This window comes from Carassius auratus, linkage group LG30F (genome assembly GCF_003368295.1).
Source record: "Carassius auratus strain Wakin linkage group LG30F, ASM336829v1, whole genome shotgun sequence".
NCBI classification, from domain to species: domain Eukaryota; kingdom Metazoa; phylum Chordata; class Actinopteri; order Cypriniformes; family Cyprinidae; genus Carassius; species Carassius auratus.
Window position 1 is genome coordinate 262569 of NC_039294.1, and position 23545 is coordinate 286113.

At 34.5% G+C, this 23545-nt stretch overlaps 2 protein-coding genes across 2 annotated transcripts in view; both read left to right on the forward strand.

Moving 5' to 3' along the window:
- The first annotated feature begins 1907 nt into the window (after positions 1-1907).
- ier3 (immediate early response 3) lies at positions 1908-3054 on the forward strand. Its single transcript, XM_026240444.1, has one exon. The coding sequence runs from the start codon at positions 1986-1988 to the stop codon at positions 2598-2600; it is 615 nt and encodes a 204-aa protein (XP_026096229.1). The 5' UTR covers positions 1908-1985; the 3' UTR covers positions 2601-3054.
- A 9933-nt stretch (positions 3055-12987) lies between these two features.
- ddr2l (discoidin domain receptor family, member 2, like) overlaps positions 12988-23545 on the forward strand; it is a 36476-nt gene continuing 25918 nt past the window's right edge. Inside the window, exon 1 of the mRNA XM_026240446.1 lies at positions 12988-13135. The gene's annotated coding sequence lies outside the window, so the exon portion shown is untranslated. The remainder of the gene's footprint in view (positions 13136-23545) is intronic.

Consider the following 23545-nt stretch of genomic DNA (forward strand, 5'->3'; position numbering starts at 1 on the left):
GACTCTCACACCCATTGGCATATTCGCTCTCATACCTTGAGGGTTAATTGTAGTAAGGTGACGCAAAGCCCGCAAGGCCCTTCCTAAAGTAAACATGCCATGCTTGATGTTTCACCTGGAGCAGACATTCCCCACAGAACACAGAGGGTGAGACATGAAGGTGCTGCCCTCTGATTGGACAGAATAAGTTCATTCATATCATGAAGCTGATGAAAGGTACACAGGGGAATCCGTTCATATGACGCCAAACACTAGCACAAGGAATCCTAATAAAAATGTACAGCATTTCATGGTGCAGTGCATCTCAAGTGACCCACTTGCTAACCAACTAGCCGTCTGCTGCAAGTTCAGAAAAAAACTGTTCTGACATTTTTCAGAATCGTGAACATTTATCTAAAATTCTGAGTTTACATCCAGGTAATTTTAACTTTTTTTTTCTCTCAATTCTGAGATTACACCCCCGCAATTCTGTTTTTTTCCACCTCAACCATCACAATAACTCACATTTCAGACGTTTCTTCTTTGAAGTTTTCCTGAGGAAGTTCTAGACTAAACTACACTGTGGGTGCTTGACCGAAAACATTTTTTCTCTCTCCAATCTAAGATAAGGCTTGGGAAATCTCATACTGTTGCATGTTACGGCTGTAATCAGTAGCTATGTGGGAAACAAGAGAACAGTGAGAAAATAAAATAAAAATTAAAAACATAAATTAGGTGATGCAATTTTAATGAAAAAAAGCATTTGCCAAACCCATAGTTTTATGTTCAGTTTAATTTACTGCCCCATAATCACATCAAGAATGTTATTGTGAAAATGATGCCTTCAAGCTGTGTGTTGAAAATTCCTCAGAACACATCAAATAATAAACTGCCTATCCAGGCACAGTGAGTAGAGTTTGAGTCACTGAAAAGAAATGATGTAGGATTTACTTTGAAAAATTTTCACTCAGAATTTGCTAGTCAATTTTACAAATTAATACAAACAAGTCACAAATTACAGTAAATCATTATTCACAACTGTTAATACACTAATCAATTTATCAATTAAATACAATTTTATTTAATTTATGTGGAATTAAATTGGCCTAGACTAATCCAAAATTAGATCAATCAACTGAAATATGAATATTGTAACATCTAAATTTGTCATATCAAGTAAACTGTTCATATTAAACTGTGTGTATTTAGGTCAGTGATGTGATGCTCCATTAATTTACATTAGAATTGCAATTGAATACACCTTTTGTATTGAATACACCTGATGAACATGTTTTCAAATGAAAAATAATTTTGATTTATTTACTTAATGTGGCCTAAAAGACAGAAATGTGTATGTTTAAAAGAAAGAAAGAAAGAAAAGGTCGTGTCCCAATTTTTTATCTAGCCTATTTATTTGTTTATTTGTTTATATGTTTATTTGTTTGTTTGTTTGTTTGAAATAGGCTATGTTTAATTTTCGCAAAACCGTTTTCCTGACATTATAACCTATATTTATTTGGTTTTCAACAGGATTTTTTAATATTTCGATGACTAGACATCGATTAGATGTTAAGGGTGCGATTTTTACTTGTCGAATAAGCAACTTGGGCCGCTTGTTTTTTATAAGCCTATTGGCTATTAGCCTAGTAAATAAAAAAATAAATTAAATAAATTAAAATCTAATGGTTTTTGGTTTTTAAAATGAAAATATAATTTGACAAATGTATCTTTTTTCTTTTATATAACCTTTTTTATTTGATTTGAGCTATCTGAAATCAAGCACACTACTGACATTCGATGAGCTCGTAGATTCATGTAAAACGTTGGAATTTCTGGCAAAACCCATGTATTTTTCCGTCTCCGTCTCGCCCGAAGGTGTGGCTTCTCTTATGGGCGTCTCTTTTAAAGCAAAACATATAAACCTCACGCTCAAGTTAGAGAAGTCACTTTAGAGAAGCAGGAGACACAGAGCAACTGACGCATACTGAAACTGACCTGAACCGACCATGTACAGCAGATCAGACAGCCTGGTGTTCTCGCTACCGACAAACACTTTCTTCCAGCAGCAGTCGCAGTTTAATTTCAGACCGGTGATGACGCGCAACACCCAGCCGGAGATCTTCACCTTCGAGCGGATCCCGGAGCCGCAGCAGCCGGCGTTCCCTCAGCGCGGAGCCCCGGTGCGCCCGCGCAAGAGGAACACGCGCGTCATGTACCCCTCCAAAGTGCGCAAATATCTCCCCCCGGCCGAGAAGAGCCCCGCCAAGCGCTGGCTGCTCGTCCTGTGCCTGGTGGTCTTCATGCAGATCTACACCGAGGAGGGATCCGTCGAGACCACGCAGAGTGAAGCACCGACCTTCACCGATGCTACTTCCTACAATGTCCTCCCCTTCCAGTCTGCTGAAGAGCAAGCCAGACAAATGATGGGCAGCTGTCCTGAGGACTTCAGCATGATGTCTCGCAGCGAGGAGCAGAAGGAGAGTTCCTGGCGTCTGAACACTACATGCCCGAGCTCAAGCTTGGAGGAGGACATCAACACTCTCTACCAGCAGAGCAGGAGGAATGGATACGTGGTGGCCCTTCTCTACCCAGTGTACCATAGACTTGGTGCAGAGAACTGAATGAACTCAGAATCAAGGTTGTGGACTAATCAAGTTCACTGAACCTTCTTGGAGAAGAAAAACAGGCTCCCGTGGCGCCCAAGATGTGCCTGGAGAACTTGATGAGCGGAAGACGAAGTGATGGAAAACACAAGCTGAGGAGACATCCAATGGACTTGAATATTATAATGGAATGAAACTTGAACGGCTACTTGAAAATGTTTCACTTGAAGTGTAGTCTCACAAGTAGACCTGTTGTACGTCTGAACTCATGAGGGTGTCGCAGTGACCATTTGTGTTGCTGAACTCTGCCACGCGCAGAAATACTTGAATCTCACATTGAAGATTTTTTATGTGTAACATGAAGAAATATTTGTTGTAGCTATTTATTTAATGTTATTTATTTATTGTTATTTGCTTATTTATTTCCTATTGTCTTGTGAAAATAAACTGACATTTGCATTTACAATTCTTATATACCTTTTCATTGTCTTCTTGTAATATTATTAGAATGAGCTCTGGTCTCACAAACTTGGTTCATAACACTGTGATTTCTCAGTACCACATCTTAAAGTTCAATACTCAAAAAAAAAACAAAAAAAAAACATATTTTATTATTTCATGTGTTGTGCATGCATGCTGATATGGCTCTTTAAAAATATTGTTTGTGGATTTGATTGAAATATTGGAACAGAAATGGCTTTCTATTAATGAGTTTTTTTGTTAGAGATGAAAATCATCATAATATTAACACTAGTAATATGAGCATTAGAAAGGTGAAAATGTGTGAGGTACAGTACAATAATGTTCATATAATGAATAAAGTTGCAATAATAGCATAATAATGTTTTGTGTCATTCTTCACTTTCATTACATGGCTGTATTCAGAAAACACACTGCAAAATGTTTTGCCATGCAGATCATTTTAAGAAAACACCAGATTTGACTGAATCACTCAGGCTTCTTTCGGTTACACTAATGAACATTATTTTAAAAGATCATGCCTAAATAACTCTTTGAACTAAGTCATTGAGTGTATCATTAACCAAACCTCACTGACACATTCTTAAAAAACCACATATTACTGGAAAATACAGTGCTTTTTCAAGCTAATGCATCATACTTTCATTTGGCGATGGATATTAGGATCAAAGGTCAATTAGGGGAATGACCAGCTCATCAAAAATCATTGAAAATAAGATTATGTGTGTGTGTGTGTGATTGTAACTTAATTTAAATCTATAGGCCATGTCACTACTGCAAATTAATCATTTTACATTTTACATTTCCCTGTTAAAATGTATATCTTATCTTTTATATTTTTGTTAATATGTATTTACTATAATCTAATAATCTAATATGGTATTATTATGAGAGAATCTATAAAATAAGTCCTTTGCTTTTTGCATTTACACTTGCGTATCAAATTTGCAATAGTGCGTGTACTATATTTTGCCTGCAATATTACACGTTCATATTGTTTTAAAGTTGCTTAATAAGGTTTAACTAAATTAAACTAATAAAACTAAATTATGTTTTTGGTAGTTATTGTTTAAAACGGTTTTCTTACACATCCTGTGCCCATCAGAATGACTATTGATTACAGTCCTCAGAAATCCTCTCTGATGTGTTTTCAGACACACAAACACAAACACATATACAGACTCTCATCTGTCATATTTGTGTTTACAGATGTATGATCCTGGCGGAAACTGTGGCCAGCAGCCCACACGGAAGTCTTGTGGGAGATTCCCCGATGCACTTCCTCTCCAGCACGCATAAAAAACCATTTACTTTCCACAGCCACAAATAGAAATAGATGTTATGGTTAACATTTGGACTCCCCCAAACCAAACACACACTCTCCCCGTGCACGCAAACCTCCAGGTGTTCCTGGTTTTGTCCTTCCATCCCTGCCGTCTCTCTTTGTATGTGTCTGTGAGCTTGCATTCCAGAGCAGTGAGTCACATAAATGAAGCCCTGAAACCGAGAGCTAAAAACATGAAAAAAGATATCGTGTGAGAAAAGAAGAGAAAAGGAGAATTCCTCCCATGGCCAAGGTGTGTCCGGCCTGTTGGGGCTTGATCAAAGACCAACTACACAAAAAGTCCAAACTGTACCTTGACACGTACCTGTATGCTCACACACAACACTGCAGAAAGGCCAGAAGTGATCTTCTATTAAAAGAACCTGCACGTGTTTGGCCTCAACTCTGTACCAAAGTGTCATTTCCGGTTAGTCTGATCAGACCTTAGCATGAGCTTGAGAGATACCTTGAACAAAACCTGACAACATGCTATATAAATCATGTTCCTGAATGTGAATGTTGAAGCATTTTAGCAAAATACAATCTCATAAATCTCATGTGCAAAAATCGATCCTTTTAAGTCAGAATGGTTTATCATGTTGGCTTAAAACTAAAGGTTCTTTATTGACATCTATGTTGCATGAAGTACCTCTTTCCATTCCACAAAAGGTTCTATATAGTGTAAAAAGGTTCTATAGGTTAAAAATGTTCTTCAGGTTCTTTTAAGAATTGTTCACTAAAAGGTTATTTGGAGAACCTACAATGTTTCTTCCATGGCATCTCTGCAAAACCTTTTGAACCTTCATTTAAAAGTGCACTGCAGAACAGTTTTAATCAGTTATTCTCAGTAAATGGTTAGTTTAATTATAAAAAAAAAAAAAAAAAAAAAAATATATATATATATATATATATATATATATATATATATATATATAAAATTCACACTAATAAATCCATTATTACAGAGTGAATAAACCTCCCAGGCAGACTTATCTCAGATAACAAGCTTTCACACCGTGTAATTCTAGGAATTGAGTAAAATTATAACAAATAAATAAATAAAAAATAAATATTTTAACATGGCGTTTTGTATGAATTTGGCAAACAGGATACACATACGTCATTGACAGTTCCTATAGAAAAACAACTGTTGAAGACTCTGAATTAGAAGCTAATTTAAGTTTTGTTGTTGTTGTTGTTGTTATCATTATTACTACTATCATGCGGTGTAAACATGTAAAAAGTTCTAGGAATTATGAAAAAGTTCTTCCGGTGCGAAAGCCTGCTGCTGGTATGGGTTTGGTTCCCAGTTAACCCTTGAAAGCAATTTAAGTTGCTTTGCATAAAAGGGTGTACTTGATATTTAAATGTAAGTATACATCTTTAAAACACACACACACACACACATTTCATGCAACTAGTCACCTTAACAGAACCTGTAACCGCCATAGTTAAATAAATAATGAAAGCAATATACAGTATCAGTCAGAAGTTTGGAAAAACATGACCGAATATATATCACAATTTCTGTTACATTGATGATAATAAAATCAGCAAATCAGTAGATCAGAATGATTTTTGAAGGATCATGTGATATAAAGACTGGAGTAAGGTTGCTGAAAATTCAGCTTTGCATAACAGGAATAAATTATATTTTAAAATATATTAAATTCATTATTTAAAATGTTTTGGTTTTTACAGTATTTGTGATGAAATAAATGCATCCTTTGTGAGCATAAGAGACTTCTTTTAAAAACACTAATCTTACTGATCACAAACGTTTTTTGACTAGCAATCCTATTACTCAGCATCAGCAGTATTCTGTTTGTCCTGAAATCACTGCTGCGTGAACTGTGCTGTCAATGCATTATTTGATGTTTGGTGTTTTTTACATGCATGTACTTGTGCTGTATGTATGGCATCACTGAAATGACCATGATGTCTGAAGATGGCTAATTAAGGTGAAGAATGAGAATATTGCTTCATGCTAATGGAACGGTCGGAATGCAGAGTAATGTTACTGTAATTCTGGAGTAGCACGTGTGAGCTGATATAACATATAAGAAATGTAAAGAATAAGAAACTTTAAGGAAATGATAAGGTTTAGAAAGGAAGGTGATGGGAAGGAATCTGAGTATGCTGTGAACTGAATGATTGAAATCATTCCAGATGAATGACATCTATGACACAGCAAATGCAGAATGGGGTGAGTCCCAAAATTGCATATGAATAAGTCATTTTAATCAAAGGAGGACAGGAAGGAGACTGATGTAATCAGAGCTACGCAGTGTTGCGTAAGGTTTCATAATCCTTTGTGTCACAGTTGTAAAACCACTGAGGCTAAAGGCAAAACCACAACCTGAGTTTCAGGTGTAGAATAAAGACTGAAATGAAAGGTGTGTGAGAAAATTTCTGTCATGCTTTCATTCACTGTCACTCTCTTTCTCTCTCCCACACACACACACTGTACTTTCTATTCTATTTCTTTTATATCTACTTGTTTTATTTCATTTATTATAAATATACATACAGGTCCTTCTCAAAAAATTAGCATATTGTGATAAAAGTTCATTATTTTCCGTAATGTAATGATAAAAATTAAACTTTCATATATTTTAGATTCATTGCACACCAACTGAAATATTTCAGGTCTTTTATTGTTTTAATACTGATGATTTTGGCATACAGCTCATGAAAACCCAAAATTTCTATCTAAAAAAATTAGCATAAATCATCCGACCAATAAAAGAAAAGTGTTTTTAACACAAAAAAGTCAACCTTCAAATAATTATGTTCAGTTATGCACTCAATACTTGGTCGGGAATCCTTTTGCAGAAATGACTGCTTCAATGCTGCGTGGCATGGAGGCAATCAGCCTGTGGCACTGCTGAGGTGTTATGGAGGCCCAGGATGCTTCGATAGCGGCCTTAAGCTCATCCAGAGTGTTGGGTCTTGCGTCTCTCAACTTTCTCTTCACAATATCCCACAGATTCTCTATGGGGTTCAGGTCCGGAGAGTTGGCAGCCCAATTGAGCACAGTAATACCATGGTCAGTAAACCATTTACCAGTGGTTTTAGCACTGTGAGCAGGTGCCAGGTCGTGCTGAAAAACGAAATCTTCATCTCCATAAAGCTTTTCAGCAGATGGAAGCATGAAGTGCTCCAAAATCTCCTGATAACTAGCTGCATTGACCCTGCCCTTGATAAAACACAGTGGACCAACACCAGCAGCTGACATGGCACCCCAGACCATCACTGACTGTGGGTACTTGACACTGGACTTCAGGCATTTTGGCATTTCCTTCTCCCCAGTCTTCCTCCAGACTCTGGCACCTTGATTTCCGAATGACATGCAAAATTTGCTTTCATCCGAAAAAAGTACTTTGGACCACTGAGCAACAGTCCAGTGCTGCTTCTCTGTAGGTTTTGAGTAATGAACCAGACTGGGTTCATTTGAGTTTTTAAAAGCCTCAGGAATCTTTTGCAGGTGTTTAGAGTTAATTAGTTGATTCAGATGATTAGGTTAATAGCTCGTTTAGAGAACCTTTTCATGATATGCTAATTTTTTGAGATAGGAATTTTGGGTTTCATGAGCTGTATGCCAAAATCATCAGTATTAAAACAATAAAAGACCTGAAATATTTCAGTTGGTGTGTAATGAATGGAAGATATGGAAAATAATGAACTTTTATCACAATATGCTAATTTTTTGAGAAGGACCTGTATATATATGAAAGATCTTGACCCTCTAACACTATTTCTATCTGTCTTTTTTTATTATAAAAAAAACTTGACCCTCAGACCCTCAGACCCTCCATTCTATCTACTTTTTTATTATTCATTATATAAAAGAATAATAATAACTTGACCGTCTAACACTAGCTCTCTATATTCTATTTCCAGTCTATCTACTTGTTTTACTTTATTTGTAATAAAACCATGACCCTCTAACATTAGCTCTCTCTATTTTATCTCTACTATATCTACTTGCTTTCTATTTATTTGTTTAAAAAACTGACCCTCTAACACAAGCAGTCTCTATTCTGTTTCTATTCTATCTACTTGTTTTCTTTTATTTATTATAAAAACGTGACCTTCTAAAACTAGCTATTTCTATTCGACCTACTTTATTAATAATGACTTGAGTTTGATTGCTTCTGCAGTAAGTCACTTTGGTTAAAAGCATCTGCTAAATGGTAAAATGTAAATGCTGTCATGATGATGTTTAGTATTTGTGTGAATGACATTGTGCACCTTCTATATATATATATATATGCAAAAAGATACATTATAAGACAGATCCACAAGCCTAGATTTTCTGTCTGCATTTGTTTGTCTGCATGCACAGAATTCACGGCCACGATGCTACGGTTGCCAGGGTGTTCTGGGATAGTTGCTAAGATGTTCTAGGTGGGTGCTAGTCTGTTCTGGGATGGTTGATAGGTGGCAGCTTGGATTTTCTGGGTTTCTCCTTTATTTATTACACTTATAACATCTCACGTGAAAGGCTCCTCCATCATCTGAAGGCAGGGCAGGATTAAACCGGTTTGGCAGATGTCTAAATCCTACCGGAATGTTTCCCTGGGCTGGTATGAACTAGCAGGTATTACACAGGGATGAATGAGTCTGTAGGGACATGCCTGAACCAGTAGCGTTCTGAGACTGTGTGCTGGAGAGACAGCTATAGAAAGACAGAATGGCATCTAGGAGTGGGTGGCAGAGGAAACCTCCTCACCTCATACACCCTTAACACTCTCATCCATTACAAAATGTACATCTGATAACAGATCCAATGCTCATGGGTCCGTCATGACTGTTGCTATGGGACTCTAACATAACAACACAACAAAGATCATTATGTAATAGCGTCATAGTAGTCACTTTGATGACTTTAAAAAGGTTTTTATTCGTCATACTCATCGTATGGAACCAAAAAAAAAAAAAAGTGAACAAAAGTGCAATTACAAAAGTAAGGATGTCACAGAAAATCATGTTATGTGATGTCATTTCCTGTATGATATAATGGTCTTGTTGTCACAAGATTTCAAGTGGGTCCCTACATGTTACATCACACTGACCTTGACAGTTTATTTTATTATTTATTAAATTATTTGTAATATTATTCATAATTATTGCTATCACTTTTATTATTATTATTATTATTATTATTATAGTCTTTGCCATCTAGAATTTTTTTACTTTACATCCCATATCATAATTTAAATTATACATTTTAATTTTCAAATAAACATAAGTATATAAAAAAAATCATTGTCTTGTCTAAATTGCATTTATGATATATTTTTGAAAACATGAATAGATCCATACAATTAAATATCATCAATCCATAAATTATTATTTCAAAATGAGTCCTTTTCATGTAAATGAGAGTTTTTGACTGCTTAACAATAAAAAAGTAACAAAGTAACCCAGAAACTGATCTACTGTAGGCATAAATGTTTCTTAAAACTTCTGTTGTAAAAACGGTGGAAACAAATCATATGAGAAAATCACTGAAAACTGTTTTTTGAGAGTAAAAGACCTTTACCTTGAGCTTGTTTCACAGTCTCTAAAACAACACTTATCATATCTCGCCTCGATCCTAAAAAACCAACAGTCTGATTAGTAAAGAAGTCAGGCCATGAGCTGTAGATCACTGAAATAATGAATCCCAGGTGTCTGGTGGAGGAGTGATAATGTCAGGCTACATATAGGGTGAATGTGATCTTGTTTTATTCGTTTCTTCAGAAGAATGAAGCATAAGTAGGGAGTTTACCATAAATGTTGCAAACTGAACTGTAGCAGGAGAAACCTTGTTGCTCATACCTGTCAGGAATTTTACCTGCTTCCCCTCCCCTTTTTTGCAAAAGTGCTCTTACAAAATCACACCTATCATAACTTTCTATTATAACTGGGCCACGGTGGCAAAATATGTTCATATAAACTGTTATAGAATCAGATATAAACAAAGGTATTGTGATAATCAGCCGAGTGTTTGACTTATGTTTATACATTTTGAATGGAGTGTAAACATATTAGATATTTAAAAAGAAATCAGCATTTACTGTACATGTCAGTAGACATGTCTATTAATATATAAATAAAAAAATGTCCATCATAAAATTATTTTCATTGATGTTTACTTGATCAATCAAATTTCAATAATATTTTTAATTAAAACAGGATTTTAAAAAAATATGTCCATAATTATTATTATTTTTTATTTTTATTATTTTTATTCAATTTAGAGAAAAAGGCAATTTTTATCCATTTAGAAATGCAATGCAAGGCATATTTATTTTATAGCACATATCATACACAGATATTCAAAGTGTTTTTGATAGATAGATAGATGCCCAACAATTGGTTTGTTTTCCTGGTCAATAATTTTTTTAATGTTTAACAGCTTTTTGTAATCAAATCTTATGGTGTATTTGTCAATGCAAACATTTGCTCTAGAAATCACCTTTCCAAATGCAAAAGCCCTTCATTTCATTGAAAAACTCACAAATCAGTTGATATTGTGAATCTAAGGAAATGTTTCAGAAAAGTGAAGAATCCCTGCACAAGCCTCAATGTGTTTTCCAGACTCTCCCTCCCAGATCAACACTCAGTGTTTTCTCCTGTGTCATCACAGCTCTGTCCGAGTGTTCACTTCCTCTGCCTCTCTCTCCTTCACGTGGTCAGCAGAGGAGAGGAAATCATGTTACATCACTCCAGCGTTGTTGTTTAAGAGAGGCCTTTCCCAAATGCTTCATCACTTTCACGTCACGTAACGCTCATCCAGCCAAGGCCGGTTTGCTTTGAGGATGAAGAGGTCATCTCAATGAATGTCCGTGAGCACTAATGTAGTCTACAGCATATTCATACAGAAAACTTTTTTTCTTGTATCATTCTTTTATTTGTACTATAATGACCAGCTGGCTTTATCATATGACTATGAAACATGCAACACATATATTCCACATTATCTGAGCAACTGATTGAACCAGAACTGTTATTTATGTGGAAATTAAATCCAATAAATTAAATAAGGGTTTTCAAACCAAAATAAGTTTGATTGAAATGATTTAAACTGGTGTTTCATAAGTGTGTGAAAACACTGTAAACACATGACAACTCGATGAATGTCTGGAAATTTATGTTACGTTTTTTGGGGGGTGTGATCACTATAATTCAGTTTACAGCATATGCATACAACATGTAGTCTTGTATCATAGTGTGGGTGGTTTGTTTGGCATAATGACCTGCTGACTTTGTTGTCTTTTATATTTGAAACATGCAACACTTATATTCCACATATCCCTTGTTATATGACTTAGACTTAACCATTAGAACTCTTATTTATGTGTAATAACTGATTTAAAAAAAATAAATGAGGTTGTTCTAACCTAAATAATAGTGTATTAATTGATCAGAAGCTAATACGTTTTAATAATAATAGTCATAATAAATAGTCTTGTTGACATTTGAGTCTTGTTGACACTTTCCAGGCAATCCTGTGTGCTTCCACAGACTGCCAGTAAGCGCTGTTGGGTCTTGCATCACCCCTGACTAAATGCTAACATTCTGGAGACGTCTGTCCAGGAATGTGCGAAACAGCTTCTGCCCACAAGAGGCACAACAGCTGTCAGAGAGACAGAAGCATGAGTCTGTGCTGCCCTCTGATGCACAACATGAGCAACTACAGCGGGAGCTGTCTGAATGAAAGATTTGGAGGCATTTAAAATTAAATAATAAATATTAATACTATAAAATAGTAAAACCCAATGAAATAAAATTATATAAATTTGAAATAAATTAATAAACCTAATCTTTGAGAAATCAGAGATTTATTTGATTGGACTTTGGACTCAAATCTTGCCCCAGTCTCCCTCATATATTTTGTTTTACAGCAGATTTTACAAAAAGTTACTAGTGTTTACTACAAACATCTAGCATAATTCATGCCATAAATTTATGTTTTTATTTTTATCTTTAAAGAGGACATCTTTGTCTTGTCAATTTATGTATAATATAATATAATATAATATAATATAATATAATATAATATAATATAATATAATATAATATAATATAATATAATATAATATAATATAATATGTGACCCTGGGCCATAAAAACAGCCATAAGGGTAAATATTTTTGAAAGATTGAGATTTATGATATAAATAAGCTTTCCATGAATAAATAAGTTTTCCTTTGATGTATTGTATATTAGGATGGGACAATATATAAATATAATCAGCACACATATATATGTGTGTGTGTGTGTGTGTATGAAATGTGATCTTTATTTAATATCCTAATGCTTTTTGATGTAAAAATTGACCCATACAATGTACTGCTGGCTGTTTCTATAAGCCTACTTGTACTACTTATGTTTTGTGGTCCAGGATCACATTTAATAGAATAGAATTGAATAGAATTCATATTTTAAAATGCGTCTAAAAATATATATTTATCTTATGTATTTATAAATAATATATAGGAAATAATAGGCTATATATAACGTAGCTATCCTAGAGTTATCGGCGTTACATCCATTGCTCCCTTCTTCACGCGGCCGGAAGAGGGATGTGATGTAAAAATCACATTGGACCGTTCTTTTTTTCTTCTCCTCCTGCAGCAGATCTTCCGATGCATTGTCACAGTGTTGAAGAACATAAACTCCTGAACACAATGCCTCGACGTCTGTAATGGCGCGTTGACTTCGGTGGGATAAACGACTGTCAGGATCCCGAAAACAGGTATTTCACCCGTTGGAAGCGAAAGATAGTGAAGTCTCTGAAGACAAACTGAAGTTGTTGGTTTTTCGGAGCTCTTTGTTGCGATTGAGAAACAATCTTGCGTTCAGACAGATCAGATGTGTGCTGCTTATTAACTCGAGGTGATTCACAGATGTTGGAAACTTTGTTTTGTCAACTTTGGACGCTTTTGTTAGACATCAGCACAAGTTTATTCACTTTTCTTTACAGGCGATTGTTTGAAAAAGTTTTAATACACTGACAGTATCATTCACATAACAAATCGATAGAATTGCTAAGTGTTTTGTCGCTGTTATTTCACTTTATTGCCGTGAAGAGTTTGTTTCTGTCTGTTAAAGTTGCTGTTTTGTGATTTTATTTGTCTTATTGTCATCAGCTGCTTTATAAATCAGGCTGTAGTGCGCATGTCATACTTTTACTTTCAAGAACTGCTTTACTACCGCTATTTTTTTTATTATTATTATTTTTAATGTTTTATATTATGGATAATGTACGAATGATGTCCGATTCAACGAATCATTTTCACTAACCGGTCTGAACGATTCGTTCGCGAATCGGACTGCATCAATCCGAGCGTTTATCGAGTGAACTATCCGCATTCTCTGACTTGAAATTATGCTATTTCTATTACGTTAATTCGGATCAACTCATTGAACTGAGAATCGAATCTTTCGGACATATCCGTGATTCATAAATCCTAACTTCTGATAGATTGAGTTTGATTTGAGTGTGCTATTTTACTGATATTGTGAAAATGAGTGATACAATTTTACCTTGGATACTAAGAATATGTTTTAATAAATAGCTTTTTTTTAATCAAAACATTATGAAAATATTTAAAGTAGAGAAATTAATTTTAGTACTAGTCAGACCACGTGATGACTGATAGGTCATGTCGCCTTCAGGCAAGAAACAACTATATAAGAATGAAGTTAGATTTCAACTGGAAGGTTAAACAGTGTTCTTAGGACTAAGGCTTTTTTTTTTCAATTGGCCATTTGTTGTTTTCACATATCAGCTGTGATTTTATACAAGTTATCTTATTTTAAAAGGTTACTTTTTTACTTGTTAAATTTTTATCATGTTTAATGCTTCATAAATTGTTTTGTCTTTTATAATTGTTTTTAACTGTCCCGAAAACCTTAAAATAGTGGCATGTTCCCATTGTAACAACATTGTCTTTAAAGTGCTGTTGAACTAGCTCCACTCTTCTCTCTCTCTCTCTCTCTCTCTCTCTGTCTATATAAAAACTTAATCATTAAAGAAAGTTCCTCCAAAAATGAACATTTGCTTAAATGTGCTCACCCACAAGCCATTCAATACGTAGATGAGTTGTTGTTTTTTTTATTATTGGAATGGATTTGGAGAAATTTAGCATAACATCACTTTGAACTCTCATTCTGACGGCACCCATTCACTGCAGAGGATACAATGTTGAGCAACAATATTGTGCTAAATTTATCTAAATCTGATATGATGATTAAACAAACGCACCTACATCTTTGGATGGCCTGGGGATGAGTACATTTTCAGCAAGTTATATTTAGGGTGAACTTTAACTGCAGTGTATTAGAAGCATTCACCAAAGACTTACAAAAACTGCTAAATCTCCTTGAATCACTCCCATTGATTATTGATTTTTAGGTTGATAGATTGAAAGTTTGCTTCTTTGAAAAGGGAAATATCTTTGAAATTCATTAAATCCACCTGTTGACAGGTTAGTGAAAATCATCTCTGAGTTTAATCTTCATAAAGCTGGTTATAACAGCGATTTCCTCTGTGCTTTCCTGTGTGCTGTTTTTCTTTCTCCTGTGATGCAAGAAAGTGTTGTATGCCAAAGCAGAGGTCAGATGTTGCCTAACAAATGAAAAATGCCTTGAGCGTAAATTCTCATAAATTTTCTCATGCTCGCAGTTCTCGATTCTGTCTGTGTCTGATTATCAGGCTCTCTGTTCAACGTTTATCTCTGAAAGTTACTGCAGACTGTAACGCTTGACAGAATCAGTCACAGTACGATTGCTGAAGCCATTTTGAGGTCAATGAAGAAATGTCATAATGGGGACGAAAGAGATAATGTGTTTGTTATAGAGGCAATATGAATTTAAAGAAAAAGATTGAGTGATATTTACTGTAAGTATCTCATTGGGATGAATTACAGTGAAGCCTTATACACTAATGGCCAGCATTAAATAATGGACAGAGAATGCAAGTAAAGCTCATTATTTGACCCAAGTGATTTCTCAGAAATAAAAACAGATGATGCTGTTAATCTTGTCTTGAAAATGTGTAGGTTTTTCACATACCTGTCCTGTCCATTTTAATTTCAGGTTCTATATATAGGCCTATATATATAAATATAATAGTAGGCCTATATATATTAGACAGTAAAAAAAAGGCAGATATCGATATATCGGCCGATATTCTTTGTGTATATTATAGTACATTATAAGGCTGCACGATTATGACAAAAATCATAATTGTCCATTTTTCCCTTGAAATTGTAATTACTATTGTTAATTACGATTATCACAATTTATGTTTATACCATTGCTTGACGCAACTGCAAGCCATATTTCTATATGAACATAAACAAGCCGAAAACACTCTAACTGAAACACTTTTAGTGCTTTTCTATAGTATTAAGCCTCAAATGTCAATTATACATTGAATTGGTTTCTTCTTTAAATTATAAAAAAGTAAAAATATGAATGGTATTATAGTGTTATACTAAAACTAAAATTAAAACAATGGAAAAACAAGAAACCCTTAAGATAACATGTAGGGGGGGGGGGCATCTTAAGCAAACAGAATAACACAAGTGGACTCTGAAAGATTAATTGCTGCTTTGAATGATTATGTCACTGTGGCATCCATAATTGTTATTGCGATTATAAAGTCGATTAATTGTGCAGCCAAACCAGTCAAACGTTTGGACGCTTTCCCATTAGTGTGTCCAAAGATTTGACAGGTACTATATATAGAATACAGTATATACATAAACCGAATATATACACATAAACACATTTTTTGCTAATGATCACTTAAATGTGGTGACCAAACACTTATAAAGACGTGACATAGTAATAGAGGAAGGGCATTTAGCAATTTAAAATTAAACTTTACTATCCAAAATGGATCTGACATCAGTGCACTGAACAGTAAAGTTGAAGTTAACAGGTTAAAGCGTTTCATCCAGGTCAACAGGAGCAAACAATGGATCATATGGACAAACTAAGTAATTGCACCACTTCAAGCATTTTACCTGCATTATATGTTCTGTAAAAAAAAAAAAATTGTTCATATCGGCAGTATGTTCGCCGATACCGATATATCGGCAAGAGTGGGCCTCTATTTATCTATGTAACTTTCTAGTTCTAATAATGATGATGTAAAGTCAGCTTTGATATCATAGGAAAAAAATACATTTTGACATATTTAAATAGGAAAACGTTATTTTAAATCTGTTTTTACTGTATTTATTTTATAATTTCTTTGTGAAATGTAAACTTTTGAATGGTAGTGAACATAGCACACTAACAAGTCTAAGTTACTCATTTACAAGCAGCAATAGCAGTAGTTATACAATGGAAACACACTAGTCCTTTATTTACAAAGTGGGTCACTTCACTCTTTCACATTTAAATGTGAGAAACTGTGCTGCTGATTCTTTGCTATTGTGATAAGTTACTTTCACATAGCAAAAGAGCTTCAATGCAAGGAAAGCTATTCTTGCATTTATTTTATTGTATTTTTTTATTTTTTATTATGCATTTGACAGACCATTTTATTCATACAAATTGAGGTTTTTGAATTTTAATTGCATTTAATTGTATTTACTTTACAGACTGTTGTTAATTTTATTTTATGCATTTGACAGACAGTTTTATCCAAAACAACTTATATTGCATTCATAATACATTTATCAGTTCATACATTCAGAGACATATCAACAGGAATCTATACAGTCTATGTTTGCTTGCCATATTATTTGTTGTTTTTTTCTTTCCTATAGCTTCTTTCCATGCTCAAAAATAAAGAGATTTCAGCATGAACCATTGAATAGATTAAAGGCTTGAAGTTTTCTTTTTTACTGGAGTTGTGACCACAGTCAGTTTGTCCTTGAGGCAACAAAGCATTTGGTTTTGGATACATTGAGACTTCTCAGTTTTTACTAACCTGTTTTATTCACCCTGTGTTGTGTATTTGAAGTACACTTGAGGTCTATCTTACCTGACTAACTGGCTGTTGAATGAGATTATTTATAACATGAATGTCGGTTCTGGCTGTGGTTTTGTGTATCTCTAGCTCTCTGGTGAGCTGCCAGCGACTCTCTCTTGGTTTTGCTCTGCACATTGTTTATTGTGTTGCATAATTTGAGATGTTTGGCAGTAAGACTCGGCAGAGAACTGTACTACGGTTCCTTAACACCAGGATGTAGGAATGTGAGTGTGATGCATGCCTTTGTGTGCGATGCATGTCGTGCAGATGAGTGTGCAGAACGGATTCACATTTCTCTCGGTCCTTTAATTCTAGCTCAGTATTGCAAACACGTTCCTGCATGCTTGCAGAGGTTTGCATGTTTTGTCAGTATGCATGCATGCGTGTATGTGCTGGTTGTAAGGAATTTGGGTAGGTTATGCGATGTGACTTTCTTTCATGAAACAGACTGTTTATTGTTTGTAGCACTGTTTGTAGTAAGCGCAACATACTGTACTGTAAAAAAAAGTATGATTAAAAGTTGTAAATATAACAAAGATTATTGGAGTTTGAAAATACTACATTGGATTGGTTTCTTCTTATAATTATAAAAAAGTCAAAATATGAATGTGTTAGACTAAAACTCAAAATTAAAACAATGGAAAACCCCTTAAGATAACATGTCGGAAAAAAAAGTATCTTAAGTACGGAATAACATAACTGGACTTTAAATGATTAATTGCTACTTGCATAATTGTAATTGCGATTAGAAATTCTTTTGTGCAGCCCTAGTAACAACTCAATAATAAATTATGTAAATTGTATGGTATTTATGCTTTATCGTAGTTTTGTCACACTTCCTTTCATTTATTCTGAATTTAAAGAAAATGGACTGTATTGCATGTAATCTTTTTTTTTTTTAAAGATTTTCCCTGTTAGCAAAAAGTCTGTTAGTGCTGTTAATGTTTTGTTGCCTAGCTGTGTTTCCCAGTCAGTCACATGAGGCCTCTTAGAAAGATGAGCAAGAAGGCTGGAATCCCGGCACTGGACAGGCCTTTACATGAGCCAAATATTACATAAACCATCTGCAACCTCCATCCACCTCTTCCTTTAGTAAGCACATTATCTGCAGCCCCGCCCCTCCCCCCAGCATGCAACAGTTTTAAAGTATCATACAGTTTTCTATGTAAAGGTATAATTTGTCTGTTTGATCGAGTGCATGCAAATGCATGTGTTTTTGTTCACCGTAACAAGTGTATTATGTAATGGCTCATGGGGTATTCTCATCAACACACTGAGAACACGCTGTATGATAAGCCTAGCAAACCATGATCGTGTTTATGTGTAATGATCAACAACTCTTGGTGCGCAAGATTTTAAAAATGTCTTTGATAGAAGTCTCTTATGCTCATCAAGATTACATTTAGTTAATAAAAATACAGTGAAACTAATACAATTCTGAAATATTACAATTTCAAATAAGTGTTTTCCATTTCAATATATATTTTTAAATTGTTTTTATTCCAGTGATCCAAAGCTGAATTTTCAGCAGCCATTACACCAGTCTCCTCAGTGACAAATGATCATTCAAATCATTCTAATAAACTGATTTGATGGTCAAGAAACATTTCAGATTATTGTCAATGTTTAAAACAGTTGTGCTGCTAGAAACCGTAGTAGAAACTGTAATAGATTTTTATATACTTAGTATACATCTTTGAAAAATAGAAGGCATTTATATGAATAATGAAATCTGTTACATTATGTATTGACTGTAATTTCTGATTAATTTAATGCATCTTTTTGAATAAAAGTATCAAAAACATAGGTGCGTTTTAATGGTAGTGTATGTCATATAATAAAAAAATTGAATCCAGATTTAATACAGTATATTAAAAAATCTTTGATAATTTTTTTTAAATTAAGTAAAAAAAAAAAAAAGTCAGTCACACTTTAGTTTGGGGACCAATTCTCAGTAATAACTAACTATTAACCAAACTTTTGCCACAATAAACTCCTTATTTGCCGCTTATTAATTGATAGTAAGATATTTGAAAAGTTAAGTTACCAAAAAGTTCATTCTCAATCTCAAGTCTCTGTGATATTCTGATTTCAAGATATAACTCGAAGAGTTTGACTGCTCACGCAAGCTAAATGATTTGAAGAATCACAAAGAACACAAATAATCGAGATAATCAGCCATGATCTCTTGTCTGTGATGTTGTTTCATAATGGCCAAACTCACTGAACTTGTGATGGTTGTAAGTAATGGCTGCTGATGGTTCGTGTGTAATTTTCTCTGGGGTAATGGCTGGGGCGTGATGCACTCATGAAATCAGACACATTCCTGCGGTCTGAGGTTTGGGGAGCGAGAGAGACCCTCCACAATAATCGCACTCCACTCAACACACTCTCAAACATGTCTGTCCTAACAACAACACTAACATTTATCTCAGTCTTTCCAGCGCTAATACGCACTGCTATCAGAGGGGCCCCGCGGCCCTCGGCTCTAGAGGAGAGCAGTGAAGTTTGGCTCAGGATTTTGACTGAAGCTTTGGCCGGCAGAACACTGATTTGTCATATGTTTCTTGTCTGTGTTTGGTAAGAAAATGTCTTCTAGAAACATAAATAGTATCCATCACAGAACAGCCTAAAAGCCATCAGGAACATCCTAGAAATCACCTGGAGCAATCGTCAGTGCTAGGATGCTTTGTAGGGTGTTTAGCATGTTTGTTTTCAGTTGGTTTCAAAGCGGTTCCACCTTGGGAAAAATAGTTTCTGATAAATATTGTGATAGTGGTTTAGAGTGTGTGTGTGTGGGGGGGTTAAGCTCCAGGTTTGCTGGGCTAGTTTGTTTGTTTGGGTTGCACAATTTGTCTAAAAATTATATATAAATTGTGATTATATAAAATGAAATTGTTAAACAATAGTTTCATTTTTATTTAGTAGCAGTATAATAATAATAATAATAATAATACTTTATTATTACTACAGCAACAACTATCATTGATAATAATAACAATAAATAATAACATTAACTAATACTACTAAATAAAATTGATAAATTATATTTAAGAAAAATATAACAATTAATTATTTTGTTATTGTTCTCTTTGTTCAAATAATAGTAATTGGGACAACAGCAACAACAGTAATAATTATTGTTGTGGTAATAGACTAATACTGATTATTATTTCAATCACAATTACCATTATTATGAATGCTACTACTACATAAAAATATTAAACTCTTATTCTGTATAGAAGTAAAAAATAAAAAAACTGAATAAACTTTATTTAAAGGTCGAATTCTCGCTGTTAACAAACCATTAACCATGACCTTTGCCTCAATAAACTCCTAATTTGCTGCGTATTAATACTTATTAAGGTAAGCTAGTTGTTAAGTTGCTGCTTATTAATACTTAGTAAGGTAAGCTAGTTAGGTAAGCTAGTTGTTAAGTTGCTGCTTATTAATACTTAGTAAGGTAGGCTAGTTGTTAAGTTGCTGCTTATTAATACTTAGTAAGGTAGGCTAGTTGTTAAGTTGCTGCTTATTAATACTTAGTAAGGTAGGCTAGTTGTTAAGTTGCTGCTTATTAATACTTAGTAAGGTAGGCTAGTTGTTAAGTTGCTGCTTATTAATACTTAGTAAGGTAGGCTAGTTGTTAAGTTGCTGCTTATTATTACTTAGTAAGGTAGGCTAGTTGTTAAGTTGCTGCTTATTAATACTTAGTAAGGTAAGCTAGTTGTTAAGTTGCTGCTTATTAATACTTAGTTAGGTACGCTAGTTGTTAAGTTGCTGCTTATTAATACTTAGTAAGGTAAGCTAGTTGTTAAGTTGCTGCTTATTAATACTTAGTAAGGTAGGCTAGTTGTTAAGTTGCTGCTTATTAATACTTAGTAAGGTAGGCTAGTTGTTAAGTTGCTGCTTATTAATACTTAGTAAGGTAAGCTAGTTGTTAAGTTGCTGCTTGTTAATACTTAGTAAGGTAGGCTAGTTGTTAAGTTGCTGCTTGTTAATACTTAGTAAGGTAGGCTAGTTGTTAAGTTGCTGCTTATTATTACTTAGTAAGGTAGGCTAGTTGTTAAGTTGCTGCTTATTAATACTTAGTAAGGTAAGCTAGTTGTTAAGTTGCTGCTTATTATTACTTAGTAAGGTAGGCTAGTTGTTAAGTTGCCGCTTATTAATACTTAGTAAGGTAGGCTAGTTGTTAAGTTGCCGCTTATTAATACTTAGTAAGGTAGGCTAGTTGTTAAGTTGCCGCTTATTAATACTTAGTAAGGTAGGCTAGTTGTTAAGTTGCCGCTTATTAATACTTAGTAAGGTAGGCTAGTTGTTAAGTTGCCGCTTATTAATACTTAGTAAGGTAGGCTAGTTGTTAAGTTGCCACTTGTTAATACTTAGTAAGGTAGGCTAGTTGTTAAGTTGCCGCTTGTTAATACTTAGTAAGGTAGGCTAGTTGTTAAGTTGCCGCTTGTTAATACTTAGTAAGGTAGGCTAGTTGTTAAGTTGCCGCTTGTTAATACTTAGTAAGGTAGGCTAGTTGTTAAGTTGCCGCTTGTTAATACTTAGTAAGGTAGGCTAGTTGTTAAGTTGCCGCTTATTATTACTTAGTAAGGTAGGCTAGTTGTTAAGTTGCCACTTATTAATACTTAGTAAGGTAGGCTAGTTGTTAAGTTGCCGCTTATTAATACTTAGTAAGGTAGGCTAGTTGTTAAGTTGCCGCTTATTAATACTTAGTAAGGTAGGCTAGTTGTTAAGTTGCCGCTTATTAATACTTAGTAAGGTAGGCTAGTTGTTAAGTTGCCGCTTATTATTACTTAGTAAGGTAGGCTAGTTGTTAAGTTGCCGCTTATTATTACTTAGTAAGGTAGGCTAGTTGTTAAGTTGCCGCTTATTATTACTTAGTAAGGTAGGCTAGTTGTTAAGTTGTTGCTTATTAATACTTAGTAAGGTAGGCTAGTTGTTAAGTTGCCGCTTATTATTACTTAGTAAGGTAGGCTAGTTGTTAAGTTGTTGCTTATTAATACTTAGTAAGGTAGGCTAGTTGTTAAGTTGCCGCTTATTAATACTTAGTAAGGTAGGCTAGTTGTTAAGTTGTTGCTTATTAATACTTAGTAAGGTAGGCTAGTTGTTAAGTTGCTGCTTATCAATACTTAGTAAGGTAGGCTAGTTGTTAAGTTTCTGCTTATTAATACTTAGTAAGGTAGGCTAGTTGTTAAGTTTAGGTATCGGATAGGATTTGGGATGTAGATTATGGTCAATATGTTAACAAAAGGCAATCCTAATAAGCAACTAGTTAATAGTGAGAATTGGTCCCTATACTGTTACTGAAGAATGATATAATAAGAAGGAGAATTTAGTACAACTACAGTACAACTTTAAAATTACAATACTATTCATAAATTAATATTTATAGCTGATTAGAAAATTTTGGCAGAAAAACACGAGGAGCGTCTCATTACAAGTTTGGGAATTTAGGGGTGGTGTTGGCGCAGTGGACAAGACACATGCCTTTGGTGTGAGAGACCCGGGTTGGAATCCACTGTGAGACACCAATGTGTCTCTGAGCAAAAGACACTTAACCCCTAGTTGCTCCAGAGGCATGCGACCTCTGACATATATAGCAATTGTAAGTCGCTTTGGATAAAAGCGTCAGCTAAATGAATAAATGTAATGTAATGGAAGATGGTTGTTGCATGCTGTGCTCTCAAATGCAAGTTATTTGCCTTCAGATTTAATAATAGCATTAAATCATGTATAGCAATTTCAGGTTTATTTTGATTAATCATGCAGCACTACTTCTGGCCTGAAATGTCTATGATATTTTGCTCTGTAGATATGCCTCAAATCACTCCTTTAGCACACTTCCAAATGCAAAAAAACAAGCCACAGGATTTAAGGACTCATTCATCTCTGTCACAAGTTATGTTAATTTAAAGCTGCGGTAGGTAACTTTTGACGCTCTAGCGGTCAATAAACAGAACTGCTTGCGTCTTGCGGAAGAACATCGTAGCCGGAACTACTTCTCTCTGTTTATGTCTATGAAGAATCACAAAGGTACTGGGTTACTCCGCTGCGGTACCCCCGAAGCAATCTAAAATAGTCAGAATATAAACATTTATTATAGGTGCACCCTAGTGATTCAGCACAAGCTAAAAACGGGGTTTGGGAAATGGATTCATGGTGTACTCG